Consider the following 22,887-nt stretch of genomic DNA (forward strand, 5'->3'; position numbering starts at 1 on the left):
ACCAAGTGAAAAGAAAGCTCCAGGTGAGCGAAGGGAGGCACAGGCAAAGCAAACCTGCTGTGCCTCAGTCACGAGGCTGCACTGAGTTTACTCACACCTGTGCCCTATCTCTGGCAATGGTAATAGCTGGGCTACAGCTTTGATCCCCTTCTTTTCCCTAAAAGGTAAGCATTCGCAACAGACTAGAGATGGACGTTCTTTTTACTGCCAAAAAAAAAATAATCTGCAAGAACTGAGTTAAACATTAATGTCTGGAACGCTAGTGTTCCGAAACATTTTGTTGCCACTGTACAGTAACTGTTTGCCATAAAATGTGAGATCTATACAACATTCTCCATTGCACACCTATGAAACAGTTTTAGATAAAGTAAATAATAGAATTATTACTTAAGTATACTACAGGAAACTTTAAAAGTCTGAAATTAAGTTCTAATTTACAGTAGCAGTATCTTGACAAGACAGTCCTTCCCTCTGCACAATAGATCTTTCATTATTGCAATAAATCATCGTTAAGTTATTTAATTCCAAAGTCTACACAACACCTGCAGAGCTTAATTAGCCTTTAAATACATATGCACAGTAATGAAGCCAATATGAGTTTGAGAATACAAATATACACTTCTATCACTTCTGTTCAATGGTTCAAAGTAACTGCATTGTTAGTGATTCAAAAATCATTACAACTAGTAATGATCTTTCAGTGCAAAAAACATCTTTAAAATGTCTCTGTCCCACTTTTTTTTTTTTTTCTGACTTTTTAAAAAAAATCTTCATGCAGAGTAGGGGTTTCCATTGTAGTTGGTCAGAGCCACTTCCATGGAGACTAAGGAAATGCAATTGTGGGACTGACCCTTTCGAAAGGTGGGGGTTGCTCCAGGCTGTCTTCAGTTGACAATTCCACCCCCCTCCTAGGAAAAAGCCGGGACAGTTTATGAACCTCAGTTTCAGAAGAGACGGTTTTGACAGTAAAGATAGTCAAACGGCAATCTAGTACTACCTGCATTTTGGACACAAATGTAAACAAGGGAGCTCTGAAATGGCATGCTTTCTCTTCCTGACAGGTCTGATGACTTCTTCCTCAAATAGCTGACTACATACTGTAGGTATCCATGGGCATTTCTGCACTAGGAGCAAAGACAAGCTAGAGAAGTTATCCTGGTTTTTAATTTCCTCACACAATGCAGTTTTACATCCTAAATCAATTGCAAAACATCCAATTGTTAAGCTGATCTTCTACAGCTATTGTAGGACACTAAACGTGAGAGAATAATTACGCTGCTGGTCCAAATTCTGATCTAGCTATTCCAGCTATTTAAAGAAAGACCATCCAGCTCCAGTCTTTAACTTAGTATGAAATAAATGCAATATTAAAAAGTTGGATAGCAAGAGTCTATACTTTATATAGGGAAAAATTAAAAATTTAGGTGTCAGATTTTTAGTTTCCATGCAAGCAGATTTGAAAATTTGAAGAAATTGAGAAAAATGGTTTAAGCATAGCAATATACAACTATCCTAAAACTATTAAAATACCATCTATGTGACATATCCTCATCGCTATTAGACAGTAGTTTATACATAAGCTCTTAAATTTATTACAAAATAGATTTCCACCACTACATACCAGTCTCCAAAAAGTTTTTATTTATCATCTCAAAATAGTAGATATTATAAAAATAAACCATTATTTAATATTCAGTTATTTTTATCATAGTTTTCTTTTTTTTGAAACAGAAAACATATATAGAAAAATAAGTTTTCTATGGGTGTCCCACAGAGCATGTAACCATCCCTTCTATCGCTGCAGAAAAATGAAGCGTCTCCAAAATAAGGGAATATAGTCTTAGCAGCCTGTTCTTCCTCCCTTTAAACTGCAATCCTCTGTATGCACATTTACGGAAATTTAGTAAGGCCTGAACTGAGAAGGGTGGCTATCTGGAGGAGGTGGAGGAGGCGGCGGAGGAGGTGGCGGTGGCAAAAAGGGGTATGAGTTGTACATGTTTGGGCCTGTCCAAATCATATTCAGATTTGAAGGTGGAAGGTGGAACTGATGCATCTCATTAACAGAACCAAAAACTGGAGGAGGAAAGGGATACTGTTGCGTTATTGGATTTTCTTTTCTATGAGGCTGTGGAAACACTGGAGACTCCTGATGGATTCTGTTGTCCGAAGAGTACAGCTGTGGTGGTCTTACTTGTGGTCTCAAAAAACCTGGAGGGCCTGATGGAGGAGGAAATGGATCCCTGGAGAACCCTCTGCCACGGTATCCCCTTGAATAACTTGAAGCAGGAGGTTGCATTGACTGAGGAAGTCCTTTATTCTCACCTAAAAAAAAAAAACACACAAGAAACAAAAAACCACACACAATATTATTATTTTGAAAAGATTAAGTTTAGTTCTCACAAATCTTTCAAGCTGAAGCCAAAGAAATTTCAAAAGTAAGCTTATCAACAAATAACACTGGCAAATAATACATAAACAACAAAATAACTCATCTTGATTTATTAGAGTAATATAGGAAGAACGATCCTAAGGGTTGCAAATTCAGTCATTAAAAAAGAAATTTCACTTTCTTCCCCTCCAGGCATTTTCATTTGTGTTAATGAATCACAGGAACAGTCAAACTGTGAGCATTTTGGAAGCTTTGGTTTAAAACAAGATTTAAAAGCAACACATTTTAAAAATGAAGATAAATCAACACTGCATTACACTAAAGTGGTATACAGCTTTCAGACCTGAGTTGATATTATAGCAAAAACACAGGACACAGAAAATTATTTAAACTAAAATTAATGAAATTAACTTACTCTATCAGAAAAAAGGCAGCCTGTACCCTTAGCCCATTAGTTTTCATCATTCATTTTTCAAAGATTAATTTTTCCCTGTACAGGTCACTGTAAGCATATATTTAAAGCTCATAACAAATGTACTGCCACTTTATACAAATACTAGAAGAGTATTAATGGGATAAGTGCTGCAAAGAGCACCAAAATATTAAAAGTGTTCCAAAGAGCTGCTAAGATATTCAAAAGGCTGTAGTATGTAAACCAAATATGATCTCTGAAGAATTTTTGGGGTAGAAACAAAAATGTATTTAGGGGCATAAGACTGCATAAAATCCACTGACTTTTAAGAACCTATGTGGACCTAATCCTTGGCACTAGAACACATAGAAACATTTTCACCTTTGAAAAGCTAAGTCTGGAAATCTAGTTGGATACCAAAATTCCTACTCATTTTCATGGGGGATTAGGACTTAGACTCCTTTGGTGCATGCAGTCCTCTCAGAAGCACTGAAGTGAAAGTACTTGAGTGAATATTTTTGTTCTTTCTTCTCCTATCAAAGGCTGTAACAATGAGCCAATTTTAGCGTACTCAGTTTTATGAAGATGCAACCAAGCAAAACTCCAGCTGAGACTGAGTTTGTGCCTCAATTTGCCAGATATCCTTGTTGTTGAATTCCACAGCCAAACTAAATTGCACACAGTGTCAATTTACACCACGTTATTTACAGAAAACTACAGCAAATCATAACCCATACTCCCTTGACAGATTGAGACAGCTCCTCCTGTTGCTTTCTCAGTTATGGAACACAGTTCAGTAACAGCCTCAGTAAGCCCTAGGCAAAGGCAGGTCTGCAATAAGCTGGCAGAATAAGGATATGGTGGAGAATATGCCGTTCTGCTATATAAGCAGAAACCAGGAAAGAAAACAACCATCAGCAACAAAGGGAAAATATGGCACGATTCAGATCCTTCCCTTAAGGAAGAACTGTCAAAACCAGAGGGCAAAAGCCAGTCCAAGAAAGATCGCAGCTTTATTTAAAGGGTACAAGGGAGGGATGTACTGTACACAGAGTAGAACTGTTAACAGGACAGTTACTAAATTCCCAGATCAAGAGAAAAGGGAGTCACCGGGGCACAACGTGCTCCAGAAGAGCAGCAAACTCATGGAAGGAGTCAGACCAAGCTAACTGGAAGGAAACACTGTACTGCAGACAGTTGAAGAAGCCTCCTATGTAAGCAGCAGAGGAAAGGGCAGGGGATGACAGTCAGTAGTATGTAAAGGGAGTGTACAAAAAGCATGCAACAGAAGCAGACCAGTGAGAACAGAAAAACAGGGATGTGATTCAAATTATTCAATGAAAAATGGCAACCAAAAAGTTTTGTCAGTAGAGAGGCATGAGAGAAGACAGATAGGAAAATTTGGTTATTGAAAGCAGAGCACAACTGCAAGCATACACCTGAACAGATCTGTCAACAGCAGGAGAAAGGAAGGTGAAGAAGGCTATGTATATTATGAAAACCTATACATGTTTTATTAAACTACTGTAGGTTTTTTTATGTAACAACTGTGTTAGGTAAACAGAGAGGTTCTCAGCAGGCTACACAAGTAACAGTTTTTTTTCAAGGAGTATTCCTATGCCATGGCTAAGGAAGAGCTTCCTTTTCAGACAGAGGAATAAATTCCCCATCTAAGACTTGTGTCTTCTCCCTGATTGTCAGAAAAATGGGTTTCCAAAAATTGCACATGGCCGCCTTCTCCCTGCACTCAAAGGCTTAAGCTGAGCTTGGGCCCCAATAACCCCTGCAACAAGCAAGCTCAAATTCCAAAAGGTGGCATATCTTCCACATCCTCACTGTGTGTCAGCTGACACTGTCGTAACAGCCTGTGAATTTCCTCTGACAACTGTCCTCCTACTAATAAAACTTTCCTTCCACAGTTTAATGGAAAAAACCCTTCATTTTCCTTTTAAATAAAAATAAGGAACATAGCCACAAATTCATGAATATAACTTTGAAAAGCACAGAAATACTGATTAACTGTAGGAAAGCTCAATTATTAAGATAGATATCATTGTGTATTTCAAACTCTGTTTAAGAGAGAAAAGCATTCTCCCACAGCGTTTACTCACTTGATGCATTAGTTTCTGATTTGAGTTTCTTCCTTCCTTGACTCTGAGGCTTCTTTTTCTTCTGTTTTGCTTCTCTCTCTTTTTCATCATCACTGAAATCCAAGGCCTGGTTAAAAAAAAAGGGGGGGGGGCAGGGGGGAAAAACAAGCCATATAGAGACTGCACAGAGAACTTCATATCTAGCAATAAATCATTATTTAGAAAACAATACAACCTGCAGTCAGCTTAGAAGACTATTAAAGCTGCACTTTCCTATTTTGCATTCAAAGAGCCATCGTGCGTTCAGCTAGCTTCTCAACACAATCAAAAACTTATCAGTCCACAAATTTCTCATAAGACAATTATACAATACTGTTATTCCTTCTAATTTTCCTAAAAACAGCAACATTCAAGTACTTAACACAAATTTTTGATTGCCTAGATGTTAGTAAGAAAATAAATTCGACATCTCTGAGGGAGCTGGCTAGTTATTGCCAAGAAAAAGCTTTTGAAGGGCAAACTGCAGACTAGGTAAATTAAAATACAGATTTTTAAAGTAAGTTAAAATTAATTTGGCAACCAATACTTAACTCAGCACACAAACTACATTAAAAAAATATTTCTAGTTTAAAATTGTCACTAAATTGTAACTTCCTATAGTATATTTAATAACACTGTTCCCATTAAACTTGCGATAGCAACGTTATTCCAAAGGAATTTTCAGCTTCAGAGAATGCTGTCATTTACAATAGATTGAACATCACTGCAACATTTTGCTACCTTTGAATCCTAGCTTACATTTAGAATGAGGAAAAGTTATTAGTGACAGGAAAGAAATCTGTCCGCATAATTAGTTGCCTGAAAAACAGCTCACTTGTATGACTTAATGGTTTGCTCCCACCCCCCGGCCTCACAATTCTGAAAGGAAGGGGTTTGCTGCTCACTGATGTAACTCTATAGGTTATACAGAGCACGGATCTCAAAAACACTGCACTAAAACAGTGCTAAAAAAGCCATGTAGAAGTTAATTCTGAATGCAACTATTTCCTCTTCTACATAAGTGGATTATATTCTTACTCAAAAAAATCCACAAGGAATACAACAAGATGATATATACCATGAAGTAAAAATCTTTCACTAACTCCTGCTTTTTCTAAGCACTTTAATATGCCATCCTCCAGTAGAGCAGAAATAACAAACAACAGGTACCTTCTGTTGCTAGCTAATTTCCATGTAACATTCCATAAAAGCTGCCTCACTGAGAAATCACATTCATCTGCTCCTGCTAGCCTTGCAGCATACAGGTCACACTTTGTCATCCTAAGACCCCAAAGACAAGGCCAAGAGAGGTTGTATTACTGAGTCTACAGTTGAGCTGGGCTAATTAGGAGCCTGTCAGAAAAGGAACACTTACCATATACCTTAAAGTAGCAAGCATAAAAGGCATAACATGGATTAATTGAACATTCATACACAAATAAAGCTTCACAATATCACAAAAAAAACTGACTCCAGCAATTGCATGCAGTTTACTGTGGGAGCTGGCCAGAAAAGTTATAGAATCAGCTGCCAGCTGAGGGCTCTAAAAGAGTCTGGCTGTAAGAGAATTTCAAGCATCAGTAGCATTAAATTTGATCTGCACCCTTGTCAACAGCCATTACCTTCACAGCAAAAGCTACTTTCTATCAGCTTATCAGCTGTCACAGTTTGGATATCTTAGTGTAAACTCTAACTGCTAGAGCTATCCAAAGATTATTCTAATTAAGGATTACAACATGTTAGATGTGTTTTCTCCAAAACAGAGCACATAGACATATCAAAGTCAAAACAGCCATGGAAACAAAGGTGTCATAAAAAGCAATCAAGTTTGCCCATCCTTGCCATCGCTGATTTTTTTTCAGGCTTCCTTCCTATAGTGAAGTACAGTAAACCTAAAGTTCCCCGGTACTTTCAGATTATAACCTGAAAGTAACAGTATCATAATTAAAACTAAGAAAAAATCACAAAAAAATAAATACCAACTTTGGAAAAAGCAATGGATCTATATCTGCAGAAGACTTGACTAGTGAAGTGTATTCAGCCAAATTTTAAAGTTACTTTGGTTCCTACAAATTCAAATTACACAGTCATAAACTCATCCCCTGAACAGCTTTAAAAATATGACTAGCAAACAAAAAGAGCTCACCATCAGCCAATAAACACATTTTGTATCATCATCACTAGAAAACTGTTCAACGAAAGAAATCTAAGACGAGCCAAAAGTTTCTAAGTATACACAGTCTTTCAAAGCTCTATTGATCACATACCTACTGTCCAGTTCTATGCAACACTTCTAATTCTCAAATGATCATTCTGTGTGAGATGTCATCTCCCAGAGAAAGGAAGGCAATTTACAGTCAGAACTGACAGACAAAATTCTTTGAGCGAAGTTAACACTGCTCAGCTCAATTCCATTTGTGGGAATAAAAAAAAAAAAAAAAAAGGTATTTCAAAATGCATCATCTTCACCATAGTGGAAGAAGCAGCATTCTGGGTTGACAGACTGATACATTATTACAAGACCTATCTTCAAGCACAGTAAAGCCTGTGTCACAACATCTCTCCTTCAAGCCAGAACAACTGGCCTGGGATAAGGACTGTGAATGAAAAAATTGATACTGTCCCTCAAAGCATCCTTCCGGACAAGTTGTCCAGCTGTGGCATGAGTGGATTCATGGTGTGCTGGGTGAAGAACTGGCTGAAGGGCAGAGCTCAAAGGGTTGTAGTGAATTCCCAGGGCTACATCTGGCTGGCAAGCCAGCCCCAAGCCTGTCAGTGTTCAAGAGGCATTTGGAAATGCCCTTAATAACATGCTTTAGCTTTTGGTCAGCCCTGAATTAGTCAGGCAGTTGGACTAGATGATCATTGTAGGTCCCTTCCAACTGAAATGCTCTATTCTATTCTAAAAATTGGTTACAACACTAAAAAAAAAAACAACACAACAAAACAATTCACAAAAAACACCTTAATTATAGAGTAAGAAGCCCCTATTACATACTTTAGAATTAAGCAACCTTCTGGAAGGTTCAAAACAAGCAGATAAAGAGATCTCTTTAAGATACTATGGTAGACCCAAGGCTTCTAGGAATCTCCGCTATTTTGGATAAGATAGGCTAAAAGCAGGAAAACAAATCTCATGAAAACACCTCCATAAAACTCTCAGCCTCGCAATTCTTATTGAAAAAGAAAACAGTCAGGAGAAGTATAGTTAGAGTGGAGTTAAGGAGCACTGGACAGGAAGCCTGGCTGTCATTGAAGAAAATGTTACAGATCCTACAGTAAATTATGTCAACAGTCATGAGGAGCTCTCAGTTCTATACTGCTTTTGTATGGAAGAAGCTCATCTCCTCTCATGAAACTACTGTTTTATAATAGCAAACAGTAGTGAAATCTTGCATTCTTTGAATGGTTTCTTAGTAACAGAGGATGTATCAAATTAATCCAACAGAGCAGACCGCAGTACAGTTTGCAGAGTACTAGCAGGCCTTTAAAGAAAACTGCTCGTGGCAAGGTAAAAGACAAAGCTGCAGTGAAAGAAAGCAAGGACAAAAATTCCCTCGCAGACTCAAAATTATTAGGCAAGGTAAAATCACTGCTACTCAAAGTTGGAATGTTCAGATTGCCAAGCATGTTCCTGAAGGACTAGAGTAACTGAAGATATGTTTTCCCAATTGCAAAAAGCAGTAGAAAAAGATAGCTAGTACTCTCTACACTGACTGTGGCCTAAGAAAAGCATGACCTTCTTTTCAATGAAGAAAAGAAGTACATCCAATTCTTGTATGCGTAGAAAAATAAGCTTGCTAATTAGTTACTCTGCACAGATATTTCTCTACATGTATCTTGTGTAATCAAAAACAATAAACAAAAAAAAATCCTATAGTTACTTACTTCAGGTGGTGGCTCTTGGTCATTCTTCCAAGATGCATCTGAACCTTTTTCCCTAAGAGAAAAAAAAAAAAACACATATATTAGACAATCAAGATGAAAGAAGATGGTGTAAGGAGACTATGAAGCATCTCTTGTTTGAGACACATAAAAGCAACATATTCCAGGTTAGAAATAATTTGCAATAACTGTACCGTAGCAAATATGGTAACACTTTCTTCAAGATATCAGATCTCCTATACCAGGAGCTGCCTGTTTTGAAAGAGGCATTTGGTTTTTTATGTTGTTTCTAAGTCAATAGAACTTCACTACATATGTCACTCGAAAAAATCTTCCTGCTTTGAGTGAAGACTGAACATTTCAAACACCTAATATTAAGATATTCTCTCAACACATACACTTGAACCTAAATTGCTTTGAACCTGAATTGAGGTAGTTCACTGCAACTTCCTTTTATGTCAACTAACTGCTGACTAGTCATAAGCTTTCTCATTCTTCTGGTTACAGAATACTTATGTCCAGTTAAAAACAGCAATGAACTGGTCTAGTAGAACACAGGCTTTAAGTGTATCTATAGCAAAGAGAATCTGGAATAAAAAAAAACTCTAAGCCCAGCTTACAATTCTATTAATACAGTGTTAGCTAGATAATGAGGTTTCATCTTCTATTTTGTTGTAAATGTAATACTTCAGACCTTAATCCTGATTCCTTTTCTTTTCAAAGTACCATCACAAGTTTTAAGTAGCAGTTCTAACACTTTAAGCCTGTAATACTCCACAAGCTGGTCTGTACACAGTCAAAGTAACAAAAAGCAGAAAAATAAGAATCATCGGTCACCAAATTTGCAATCTGCTAAGGTCCAAGAGCCTTCTTGTGATGCACCAACTGAAGCTCAACTTTGCCATGCCACCAACAATCCATGCCACCTTGGTTTCTTTTATATAGACATTACCGCAGAGATCGGAAATCAAAATTCTTTATCCTTTGTCAATGAGACTTAATTTGTGAAAATGCAGCTTCAACAAATAGCACTAATTGCCTCACAAAAGCTGAGGAACCCCTCCTGACAAAGCTAAGAAATAAAATATCGTTCCAGTGAAATGTAACTTCAGTCACATTAATCAGAAAATATGGTTTACGTCAGATTACACCAGTGTTCACACTGGTCATTTTAATGCAGAGTGAGAAAGAATGCCTGATGCACTGTTCAGCTGCACTGGTAAGTCATGAAAGCGTGAGACATCTTACCCAGTGTTCAATTTTGTACCATATATGACAGTAAAGTACTACCAAAGGACAAATAGTTCCCAAAACTAGTTGCAAAGCATGTAACAAACTAAAACATAAGTCTCACGTCTCAGATGCTGAGCACGGCACACAGTTATTGATGTAGTAAGCAGATGATTAAAGTCTGTGCAGTTACTGCGATAAGCAACAAAGTTTAATGGCACAAATCAAAGACCAGCTGGCATCAAAATGATGCAGAAAAACAAACAGGCAGCAGAGTGAGAAAGTGATCTATTTTGGTCTTCACTAAAATGAAAAAAAAAGATATGCTTGTTGCTTCTACAGAAATGAGAAAGGTAAGGGGGATAAGACTCCAGCAGACCTGGCCACACACACCTGACTAAAGAAAAAATTCAGTAGGAATACTGGCAGAGTTGCAATTAATGCAGACATCAATATTATAATTTTTTTCTGACTATAGAGAAGAGAGACTAAATCGCTTGTATGACAAAGGACTTTTTAGCCTATAGTTATTTCAGACAATTATTCATCAATAGTTAGAAAACTAATATCTAGCAGTCATTTATTATGTTTTATTTTTTATTCTGTATCTTTGAGTACACTTCCTTTTAAATGCCAACAAGTCCTATTCATACATGCTACTTTCCTCAGCCAGACTTGGGTACACAAACACTATTGAGAAGTTTCTGAACATCACACTACATTGGCACACAACCCCCCTCCCCCCCAAATTTACAGCAGGGAATTTTCATATAGAATTGATATTCTCCAGCTTGTAATGTGAAATAAAAATAGTAAATAAATAAAAACTTGTTCAGATTTCAAACAAGTTAACTATAACTTATGAAACTAAACAAGAATATGAAGAACAACAAAATCCAGAAAGTTCACCTTTCAAAACCCATGTATGTGTGTAAGAGGGTGTCAGGGAGGGAAGTATCAATGAATTTATTTCTGGTTATGGTCTTTTTAGGTAACACAACAACACGAAAAGAAAAAAAGCGTAATATATTAAATTGAATAACAAGCTACTAAACTTTAGTAATTTAACACCTTAGAAGCTTGTAGTTTACAGCTACTCTGTACTGTTCCGAAAGGCCAAATCAGTACAACTTTGTTATTACAACACAGTTGAGAATACCTGAAAAAAGAAAAAGTTTTAATGTCAAGCTTAGTCCTGCAGTTTCTCACTCAAGGCTAAACTTCAATTCAGTATTTTTAGCTATATTAAAAAATACATTATAACCAGAATAGAAAAGAAGTCAGACTCACTGTTTTAGTTTCTCTGCAAATATATACTGGGTGAAGTCCTCCACTGATGGAGCAAAATACATGCTATCTTGCACATTAATACCTTTTGCTTTGATATGCTCAGAGCTGTTAAATCTTAACACATAAAAGGGATGTAAAACAGGACCAAATATCTCAAATATCTGTAACACAAACAAAATTAAAATGTTTAAATAAACCAAGAGTAGGTAGCTAATTTCATTGTAGACAACCGTGAAGTTTTAAGATGCTTTGTATTTAAGAAGTTCAATATATCTTCAAAATGCAGCATCAAAGGAAGTTGCTTTCATGCTTTGGTTTTATTACCACACTTTGATAGTATACTTCTCCAACTACTGTTTAAGACTTAATGTGGAAAAGTAAGTTCTCTCACACGTTGATGTTGCCTTCACCCACCCAACTGCATTGCTTTCACTGTCTGCTTCCTCTACTTTGGCCATCTTTCCTTTTGTCAAATCTGTTCTTTGCTCCACTATGCTTTCAAATCTCTTACACCTGGAACAATCTCCTTATCATTTATTCCTCAAAGTTCATCTTTACAAGACGCTTTTACATCAGTTCCCCTATCTCTTCCCCAACTGCATGGAAAGCAGAGAATTCCGAGATGTTGTACTGAACGTCTGCAAATTCAGGCTGAGGTTTTGTGTTTCACTCATGTCTAGCATTCAAAGATATTATAGTAGTAACCGTTCTGGATGATGGCTTTCCTTCCCCAGAAAACATACAAAATTCAATGCAACACCCCTCTCAGCAAACATACATTATAGTTGCATAAAGCACACACTGGCCTAAAACTGGAACTGTAGAGCACAGATATGTAAACATTCCTCATTTTTCCTGAAACTTGACTCTAATTTCTCCAATCTTTGCCTCCAACTCCTGGCAATAAAAGAGCCCAGACTGTTATTCAAGACATTATACATCTGAAAGCAACCCCTCCCTCTCCACAAGCACTCATAAAATAGCAGAAGCTGATCGCACATTGTAATTCTGTAAGGATGCACTGAATTCCAGGTTAGGAATTCTTGAGAATAAAAAAACCAGATTACTATAGCAAGAGTCAAAAGCACAAAGAAAAACTATGTATCAAGGAAACATTATATTTCATTTAGTGAACTTCAACACTATGTGTTGAAACAAACACGTTGAATTTTATATTAGATAACAGGTTTTTTTGCTTTACACACACCTTTCCTGCTGCTTGCCGATCTTCTTTAAAAATTATACTTTCCTCATTTATTGGAGGTAGGCCTCTCAGTGATTCAATTATTACTAAAATGGGAAAAAATAAATAAGAACTTTATGTTTCAACAGCAGTATACACTTAATCGCAGAGAAACGTAACAAACCACAACATTATTTGTCTACTAAAATTCATAGAGCTTCACCTGAAAGTTTGTGTGCATACGCAAACTACTTACAACTGGATGCCCCTTCTCCAGTGATATAAGTGGTAACTTTTACATTTGTTTACAGAATTATTGTTCTCTGGGGTAGAGAAAGGAGATCAGATGACAGGTACAAATGAGAGATCTGAGATATGAATATGTGATTTACCCAAGATGTTTCTTAAGTGCATAGCAGCAATAAGCTGGTTTTTTTTGAGTGCAGATGCACATACATATTCTGCCTTCTTAGTATTCCAAATGAAATTCTTCTCAGAAAAAAAAAAGAATGGAGATGGCTATTCACCATAGCTTCCCCTAATAAGTCATAAGAATCAGACCAGAACACAAAAGATGTCTGGCAGTCCAGTCACAGTAGCAACTGGTGGTCCCACTTATGTATAAAGGTACACGATTTGAAATACATTTCTGCAATTTAATATCATATAATAGTATCACACTACATTTGGGCTTAATCTATGATTAACAATGGTATGAGTGGTCAGAGTGAACAAGTCATTGTAGTAGCTCAAAATATGAAATCTGTTAAGACTTAGTAGAATTAAACACTTATAAATGGACACAGAAACATGTTCTAATACACAATTTGATATGCCAGCTACTTCATTTTTAGGTTTTCCAGATTCAAGGACATAAAAAGCTTATTATTTACTGAAATCGTTAGAGTAGTTCACATTTGTTGCTTTAATTTACAGAAATACTGTGTCTTCCCTTACATTCAGCAGGAACAATGCTTAAAGCTGTCAATACAGAGGCCTAGCAGCATTACACTCAAAAATTCTGATTCTGAAGGTAATCTTTTCTACTTCTAAAACAACTGAACGCTCCGTTAAGCATTCTCAGTGCCCCTCCACCATCAAATAAAGTCACTCAAGCACTTATTGTCACTCAGACTTGAACAAAAACTAAGATTATCACTGCTAAACTTACATAACAGGACTTAAAGCAATAAACATCTCATCAAGCTAAAACTCCACCTTTGCTGCTACTTCAATCTGCAAACACCTTGTGACATGCCAAGCAAGCCTATGACAATGCTATAAGCTTAATAGTTCACTTAATTTCAATAGAAGGAAATCAGTTTATTTTATGCCTACCTGTAAGATAAAATATACAAAAAAAACCCCACACCAAAAACTCTCAGAGAATGCTCTCAACTTGACTAATCCTGCATAGCCCCATATTCCAGTAGGCTAAGGAAGATATTCTGAAAACATAAGTCATGCCAGTCCCATGAAACTCAGAAGAAACATTATCACCTACAGCCTATTTAACCTACAGCTCCCCCTATCCCAACCGATCTAAAATCCTCAGCTTATACTCTTCCAGGGCCCAAAGTGCAGTCCCAGGGCAGGTTTCTCATATATAACAAAGCTGTTTACTTTCCAGGCTACAACCCACACAGTGAATTTTTCTCTTCTCTTCAAGTACCCTGAAGCAAAACACAGCAAAAGTTCCATTAAATTCTCATACACAGAGCAGAAGTTAAAGTTTACAGGAAGTACTGTCATCTTGCGTTTAGCTAGTGTGAAGCAAGCATGAGCCTATAGTGTTCTAGCCTTATAATAGCCTGTATAACCTGGAGTCTTTTACGATAAAAGAAAATTTAACAGGAAAGGCTATTTGCTTTAATTCTTTTGTACCCCACTTAACCTAAATATTTGACCTTTAAAATTGAACTTAATTTCTAATTTTCATAAGCAAATTCTTTTGAAAGCAGTTCAAGTAGCATGGAACACTTGGAATAAGCTTAAATACAAACATACTATGGATATTTTATTAATACCAGCTTCAGCAAAACTTTGATTTCACACATCAAAAAAATGAGGTCCCAGGTAGATCTGAAAGGATCCCTGAATGTATATCACCTGCCGTCAAGCTTATATCTATTGTATGTCTCAATCCCATTAAGCTTACCCTCCAACACCTATAAATCATGTTAGCTATGCTGTCCTATGACTGCTGACACTGGCAGCTTGTATTTGGTCACGGTGCCAGAAGTGGGATGAATTAAAAAAAACCAAAAAGAAAAAAGAACAAGCATCATACTCAATGTACCAGTTACCCAACAAGCACTGCTACACTGGCTAAAGAAACAAGTCTTTTTACTGTCCTCACATATTAACAAGGAAGCACTTGGGACTGCATTGTACTACATCTGTGCTTTCAGTTATACACCTCCTGTATCTTCAGAGATAATTCAAATATAGCATGTACAACTGGAAGACTTCCTAAAATACTGCAACTGTTCAATCCTATTGTTGCCAGAATTAATATAAAGATCACAATACACAGTGAAAAAAGGCTTTTGAATGAAAAAATTAGAACATGGAAGTCACACAGAAACACATGCATAATAGTCATAGTACGTTAATTTTTTGAAGATGCAAGCCAACTAAATGTGAATTCAACACAAGTGTCATTTGGTTGTCCAAGTTCTCATTCAGCAATGTGCTACCGCCTGAAATAGAATGCTGCAGTACCGACACTTTGAGGGAAGAGTTAAGTACACAGTCAGTGTAGAGATATACAGAAATTATTTTAATTAAAAACAAAGCAAACATATCTTGCCTACCTAGCTGCTCAATGATGCTGGAAACTGTCCCAAAGAGCTTCAGTTCAACATCATCAGGCAGAATTATTGTTAAGTCTTCAACAGGAGGTAGTTCCTGAAAATATCAAGTCAATGTTCAGAATATAATCTCATCACACTTAAGACGTTCACCACTTCGATGCTGCATAAATTTGACAATCAGAAAAGCCTCCTAGCATTTTGAAGGTTTAATTAAAAAAAAAATTTCGTTTGATTTCCCTCTTTCAGAATAATTTTAAATGAACTCATCTTGGGGAATGTCACTTTCGAAGACATCTCTATTGAGACGCTACTCTACATATTTCTGTTGCAACTAAAGTAGAAGCCAATTTTATTCAACTGGAGAAAACCAACAACTGATAGACATTTTGTTCATTTTTTTTGAACTTTCAAGTTAGATAAATTAAGTTCAATGTACAACACAATAATTAGATAATCAGTAATCAAAAAGTCAGACAAGTTGTCTGTAATCACATTCAACATATGACAGAAGAAAAATGTACACAGCATGTGATAAAATAGTATGAAATACACCAAATATATGTATCATCTTATTCAACAAAATGGTGTGTGTTTATTTATACCATGACTCAGACCATTATAGAAGATGTAAAGATAACAACAACCTAAACAAAGAAAATTATTTTTAGTTGTAAGTTGTATTTGGTACACAAGAGGATAATCATAGAGAACACTTTTGAAAAAAAATGCCAAGCTTCAGATAAACAAATGAGTACTGCACAAACAATATTCAAATTAAACTTTTCCTTCAAATGTAAGCATCAAAATCTGCTATCAAAGGCTGATTAACACCATCACCTACCTCCAATTCACTCATAAATTAAGATTTCTATGTACATACTATACTGGTGAGGATTCAATACAAACTATATGGAATGCAAGGTAAGAGCAACTAGAGTAAGAATCATCTTCAAATACAGCATCTGAATTTGGAAGCAGAGTCCAAACCTTAGCACTGAACTGCACTTTTAAAGGCCACCATCAGAAATAAACTCCCTCTCCAACAGAAGAATCTGATCCTGTCTTACCAAAACTTCACCTGATAATCTTCAGTCTTAACAAAAGTGCTTGGCAAAGGCTTCTAGAGCAACTCAAAGACCAAACAGAGACCAAGGCTGCCCCAGATCATATAATATAGCATTGAAGTGACTCATTCTGGATGTCATCTCCAAACACGTTGAGGAACAGGAAGTCATTGGAAGTGGTCAACATGGATTTACCAAGGGTAAATCATGCTTGACCAATCTGATAGCTTTCTATGATGTTATAACGGGTTGGCTGGATGAAGGGAGAGCCGTAGATGTCATCTACCTTGACTTTAGCAAGGCTTTTGACACTGTCTCCCATAACATCCTCATTAGGAAGCCGAGGAAGTATGGGCTAGATGAGGTGACAGTGAGGTGGATCGAGAGCTGGCTGTGTGACAGAACTCAGAGGGTTGTGATCAGCGGCACAGAGTCTAGTTGGAGGCCTGTAACCAGTGGTGTCCCCCAGGGGTCAATATTCGGTCCAATTTTGTTCAGTATATTCATTAATGACCTGGATGATGGGACAGAGTGTATCCTCAGCAAGTTCGCTGACGATACCAAACTGGGAGGGGTGGCTGACACTCCGGAGGGCCATGTTGCCATCCAGCGTGACCTGGACAGGCTGGAGAGCTGGGCAGAGAAGAACCTAATGAGGATCAACAAAAGCAAGTGCAAGGTCCTCCACCTGGGGAGGAAGAATGCTAAGCACCAGTATAGGTTAGGGGTGGACCTCCTGGGAAGTAGTTCTGAGGAGAAGGATCTGGGGGTCCTGGTAGACAGTAAATTATCCATGAGCCAACAATGTGCCCTTGTCGCCAAGAAGGCCAATGGAATCCTGGGCTGCATAGGGAAGAGTGTGGCCAGTAGGTCAAAGGAGGTAATTCTCCCCCTCTACTCGGCACTGGTGAGGCCACAACTGGAATACTGTGTCCAGTTTTGGGCTCCCTAGTTCAAGAGGGACAGGGAACTGCTGGAGCGAGTCCAGCGAAGGGCAACTAAGATGATTGAGGGACTGGAGCATCTCCCTTATGAGGAAAGGCTGAGAGAGCTGGGACTCTCTAGCCTGGAGAAGAGAAAGCTGAGGGGAGACCTTATTACGGCATATAAGTATCTAAAGGGTGGGTTGAAGGAGGATGGTGCCAGACTCTTTTCATTGGTTCCCAGTGACAGGACGAGGGGCAACAGGCACAAGTTAGAACATAGGAAGTTCCATTCAAATACATGGAAAAACTTCTTTACGGTGAGGGTGACAGAGCACTGGAACAGGCTGCCCAGGGAGGTTGTGGAGTCTCCTTCTGTGGAGACTTTCAAGGCTCGCCTGGATGCAGTCCTGAGTAATGTGCTCTAGGCAATCCTGCTTTAGCAGGGGAGTTGGACTAGATGATCTCTAGAGGTCCCTTCCAACTCTGAAGATTCTGTGATTCTGTGAAGTCAAGATGCTAATTCAGATAGAAACCCCACACCCTTCTACAGGGCAGTAAGTTTTCCAATGTTAAACCAACTTTGCTGCTAAGACTTAACTGAGTCACGGATGCCGGAGTAAGTCAAAGGCCAAAGACCAGAAGGAAGAAAGCTAAGATTTTGATCATAAATCTCAAACTGGTAAACTGTACTATCTGTCATACTATATACAATATCTGCCATCCTACACTTCAAAGGAGGAGGTTCTGAAAAATAGTTCCACTAACACTCCTTAATATGTGTGTGTTTTTTCCCCAAGGACATATTCCAGTTAAACATTTTCTTTAATTTTTCATTTTATCTTTGACCCGTGCCTTAGCAAGTTAGCTATTATTGGCAACTTTTTAACAGATACGTTTTAATTTTCAAATTGTATTCTCTCAAACTTACATAAGACAAACTACAACATTTTTACAGACTAATTCTAGTACAGTAGAATGGCTTAGTACAAGATACAGTAAATAATGTAATTGCTAGAAGTTCCTATTAACTATCACTGGAAAAAACCTATAACTTTGCTGAACCAATGAAATTAATCAGGCCGCTACTCAAAAGGAAGATGATATTTTGTAAACACTTGGACTTGAAGCTAGTACACTAATGAGACAAGTGTAGATCAACAAGCATTTTCAGACTGTCATGAGTTTTATTTAAATAAATAATTAAGATGAAAGGTAAATAAAACTTGACAAGTATATCTGTTTGAGCAAGGATTTTTGTTCAAAAGTCTAGTGCTTTAAAAAAAAACCCAACGTTGTCATAGAAGCACTTTTAACGGTTCTACTATTAATCATACTTCAAAACAAAGTGCATGTAAGCAGGAATTGCTCTGATGTTTTACTCCTTCAGAACATAACTTTATGTGTGTTTCTAAATCTTTGATTAATTTCAGGGATAAAAGAATATGCTAAGAGCTTTTCTTCACTCTAAGTGCCTACATAGAGAACAGTTTAAGAATCAACAACATACTCCCATCTCCTGTTGTTGTTGCTACTACTAATGCCTGTCAATGCCTCAGCCTTTCCAGACATTCATTACAAACTCTTAACAGAGCACTGAAACAAAGGTAAATGTATCCAATTGTATCTGCTCTTCAGAGGTTTTTTTCTCTGCCTTTCTAATAATTTCCTGTACCCTCCACTGGGCTTGTTTCTCATTCCAGAAAGCATTTTTTATGAAGGGAAGAGATCTACAGAATAACAGATAAATATGTACTGTTAGTGTAAATTGACATTACAGTGTTACATTATCCTTTTATTTGTAATCCATTACAAATGATGTATAGCTAATCATCCATTAGCAGATTATTACTAAAACTCATTCCTTTAAACCTCTTAATTTTGAAATAATGAGGAATAATGCCAGCAATACTTAATGAGTACGTTATTTATGAGAACTAAAACCAAAAGACAGTATCTCGATGCAAATTAAGGTTCTGATTCACAATACATAAAAAGAGTGCTATAACAAAAATTGTAGAATAAAACAAGTACAAGCCACTTCTATGACCACTCCAATAATTTTGCTTAAGTGAGTAGAGGCAATGCAATCTGAACCTCTAGAAGGCTTAATACAATATTTGAAATTTTTACCTCAAGGCTAAATATATTTGAAATATATCTAAGACATATCAGACCTTCAAGTCTCGCACACAGAGAAAGGACGATGAAAGCATGGAATATACAAAAAAAAAAAGTTCTAAAATATCCAGAATCCTATCCAGAAGTTTATTTGTTTTTGTCGATTGCAACTGTGATTTTATACAAATATGAACCTGAAGTGTGCTGTAAACCTCACTTCAGATTGGTCTTAGTATACTGAAAAATAAGACATTTTAAGTTATAACTACGGTAAACCTGAACTAGTATAAAAATATACATTCAATCACTTGGTATTGCAATGACTTAAAAATATAATACATTAAAATATTTTAAACTGAGTTCCTAGAAAAAGGTTTAAAAGATAATGCATTGTACTTACATCAATAGGCAACTCATCTTTTGTTTTAACACAGTAAGACCTGTTATCCTTCTCATTTGGATGATGATCATCATCAGATACTGTTGAAGGAGAAGACGAAGAGGAGGATGTAGTTGATGAACTATCTGAATCCGAATCACTAAAAAAACCAAACATGGGAGTTAGAATATAGACTTTACATTACAGATAAAAGAATGGCTAGATTATAAATTACTCATATAGCTTTGGTTACTTATGTTTTTCTTAACTCTATACACTTGTATACAGAAGAGCAGCAACTTTTTCTGAACCTACAAGCCACTGGACAAGATCACAAAAAAAAAACCACCTCAGAAGAGTAGTAGCTTCAGCAGTTTGGAGCAAATGCTAACAACTACAATGGCTCGCTTGGGTTCCCACTGTTTCACTGCTGAATGGTGAATATGGCATGAGCGCAATCACCTCTTTAAATTCTTCTAATCCAGTTTCTCCCACTGGCTACTCCACACAGAAGTCCAGCACCAGCATAACTCCCTCTGTCATACATACATGACAGTACTCCCAGTATTGAACATCATTTGACGTAACTAAGCATAAAAAAAATCATGAAAGATAATACATTAAACTACCTGCTATAGCTCACAGTGACTCTTTTGTATAATCCCAACACGAGCATAAAGCTAAGTGTAAATCAAGAAAATACTTATTCCAAGCAACACATCTTGCACTATGAAGGTAAAAAAAACACAAAACTAATTTTTGCAGAAGAGATTACTTTCATAATTCACAGCCTGTTTGAATTCCCCTAGTACGTATTCACACAGATTAGTAATTTAATTTTTCTCTCTCGCACATGTGTAAGAGATATTTATTGTCTCAGATTCTTAGTATTTCAAAGTAAAGAGCACAGTAAGACACTAGTCCTTATTCATGTCAACACATTCGTTTTAGGGAAAGTTTAAGTTCTTCAGGAACTGGTGGAAGAAAAACCACATGGAGTAATTGATCCTGGTGAACAAAAAAACATATTACAAGCCTTACACAAAAATACACCAAGGCAGGCAAATGTTTGTAAAACTGCATCTAGCCTTTCTTACCTGATCTGGCCTCTAACAAAGCAGCATTTAGAAACAAAGTGACAAATAAAACATAAAAAACACTCCCTCCTAGCTTCTTTGGTATTACATTGCCTCCTTCACAAGCAAATGGATGGCTTTCAATTATCTTTTTCTGCATATTTTTTTTCCAACAAATGCCGATAGGAAAAAAAACAAGTAAGAGAATCTCTCCAAATAAACCTTTTGAAAAAGCCAAATAAGGACTTCTTGGAACAAAATCAACATAGCAGAAAGACAAAAATCAGTCAGACTACCAGAGACCAATCAGTAGACAGAGAAAAAAAAAGAAAGAACAAACGTTTGAGATACACATAGTGAGTCAAATAAGTTAAAGCTATCAAGATTTTGTCTTTAATATTCATATGAACACCAGCACAACAGATTTTGGAAGCAAATACTAGAGGTGAAGCCCCTGCCATAGGTCAGGAATTTTGCTCTCCATCACTTCATGATTTTCTGGAAAAACTTTGAACCAAGCAAACAGAGTATTTCCAAAGTCAAGCTCTAACACATTAACTATTAACAAAGCTCGGTATCTTCTTTTTAAGAAGAGATCCTTAGACTTCATTTCAGCCTTCCCTAATTAGAAGAACATACCTATTCTGCTGCAATGGCTCAAAAAGAAAACACAAAACTCACTGAAACTGAAAAAATATGCAGGCTTCTAAGACTGAAACAGACCCCACATCTAACCAAAGTTACCTTTCACCAACTACACTGAAAACCAAAGCACAGATGCAGCGGAAGACGGAACCTTTTATAAAAAACATACAGGTTGAGAACGAGATTTCCACCTAGATGCCAACATTAGAGCATGAGTTAAGATCTGCAGACTCTTTACCTTGAGTCCAACATTCAGCTTCTTTCAGCAATAACACCGCAGGTGTCTTGTCACAAGCAATGTAGGTGCACCCTGTGAGGACCATGTCAAACAAGACGCTCCATTGGTCATGGTGGCCCAACAAACCATTATGCCCTACAGGCCACCACCACCAAACTCATGTTTTCATTAAATCCTATACCCTTACACTCATTGTTTTGGAGACTTATTAATTCAACAGCAAAACTACTAGTGAAACATAACAGAAAGTGTCATCTTTAATGGGAGAAAGAGCTACAGCGGCTGAAACACTGGGACAGGGGTGGACTCGGACACCTCGCTCACAGAGCGCTCACAGGGCAGGCGACCCACGCCGCGGCCCACACTCGCCGCCGCGCAAGAGGCCTCAAAGGGGAAAGAGCCACCCGCGGAGAGCGACGCGACGCGCCACCCTCGCCCCGCGGCCCAGCCCCGGGGCTGCCAGGGCTAAACCCACCTGTCCGAGTCCGACGAAGGGGCGGCGGCAGGAGGCCCACTGGGGCTCGCAGGCGGCGGCGGGCTGCCCGCTCCCTCGGCTGGGGGTGGTGGGGCCTGGGCTTCCCCAGTGCCCCCCCGGGGACTCGAAGGGCTCAGCGCCCCCTCCATGCTCGACCCTTGCTCCGCGCCCGGCTCCCGCTCCGCGCCCGGCTCCCGCTCCGCGCCCGGCTCCCGCTCCGCGCCCGGCTCCCCCTCCGCGCCCGGCTCCCCCTCCGCGCCCGGCGCGGTGCCGGCGGTACCGGGCTCAAAGGCCAGGGCCTCCATCTGCGCCACCACCTCCATATCTGCACCCGGCGGCCCGCGCCCCTCTCGCCCCACGCGGCCGGCGGCCCCGCCCCCTCCCCGCAGTACGCCACTTCCGGCTGCCCCGAGGAGATGGTTTCCCGGGCACGGTGGATGGGGCAGGGCGCGTGCGTGGGACGAAGGGCGGGGTCATCCCGTGGACGTCACGTGACGTGGAGCGGAGGGGGCGGGCGCGCGCGAGGCGCGGGGCTGTGGCTGCCGTTGCCGTTGTGGTGGCGTCTCGGCCTGGGGTAGTAGCCCTGCAGTAATGGGTGGCTCTGCAGGACCTAACCACGGCCTCGGGGTCGC

General features: G+C 38.4%; 1 protein-coding gene across 1 annotated transcript; it reads right to left on the reverse strand.

The window, feature by feature from the left end:
* Positions 1–1,620: 1,620 nt before the first annotated feature.
* Positions 1,621–22,652, reverse strand: NAF1 (nuclear assembly factor 1 ribonucleoprotein). Its single transcript, XM_063336299.1, has 8 exons — positions 22,256–22,652; positions 19,843–19,981; positions 15,335–15,428; positions 12,543–12,625; positions 11,336–11,496; positions 8,819–8,870; positions 4,913–5,018; positions 1,621–2,322 (listed from the first exon to the last, which is right to left on the reverse strand). Exons 1-8 carry the CDS (start codon positions 22,576–22,578, stop codon positions 1,901–1,903), a joined length of 1,380 nt encoding a protein of 459 aa, XP_063192369.1. The 5' UTR covers positions 22,579–22,652; the 3' UTR covers positions 1,621–1,900.
* Between the last annotated feature and the right edge of the window lie 235 nt (positions 22,653–22,887).

Source organism: Chroicocephalus ridibundus, chromosome 5 (assembly GCF_963924245.1).
Source record: "Chroicocephalus ridibundus chromosome 5, bChrRid1.1, whole genome shotgun sequence".
In the NCBI taxonomy this organism is placed as follows: Eukaryota; Metazoa; Chordata; class Aves; order Charadriiformes; family Laridae; genus Chroicocephalus; species Chroicocephalus ridibundus.

Coding starts and splice junctions, on each gene's coding strand:
- NAF1 (XM_063336299.1), bottom strand. CDS start 22,578: ATGGAGGTGGTGGCGCAGATGGAGGCCCTGGCCTTTGAGCCCGGTACC. Junction 12,626..15,334: donor CAGCATCATTGAGCAGCTAG/GTAGGCAAGATA, acceptor TTCCCATTTTAG/TAATAATTGAATCACTGAGA. Junction 2,323..4,912: donor ATCAGAAACTAATGCATCAA/GTGAGTAAACGC, acceptor TTTTTTTTTTAG/GTGAGAATAAAGGACTTCCT.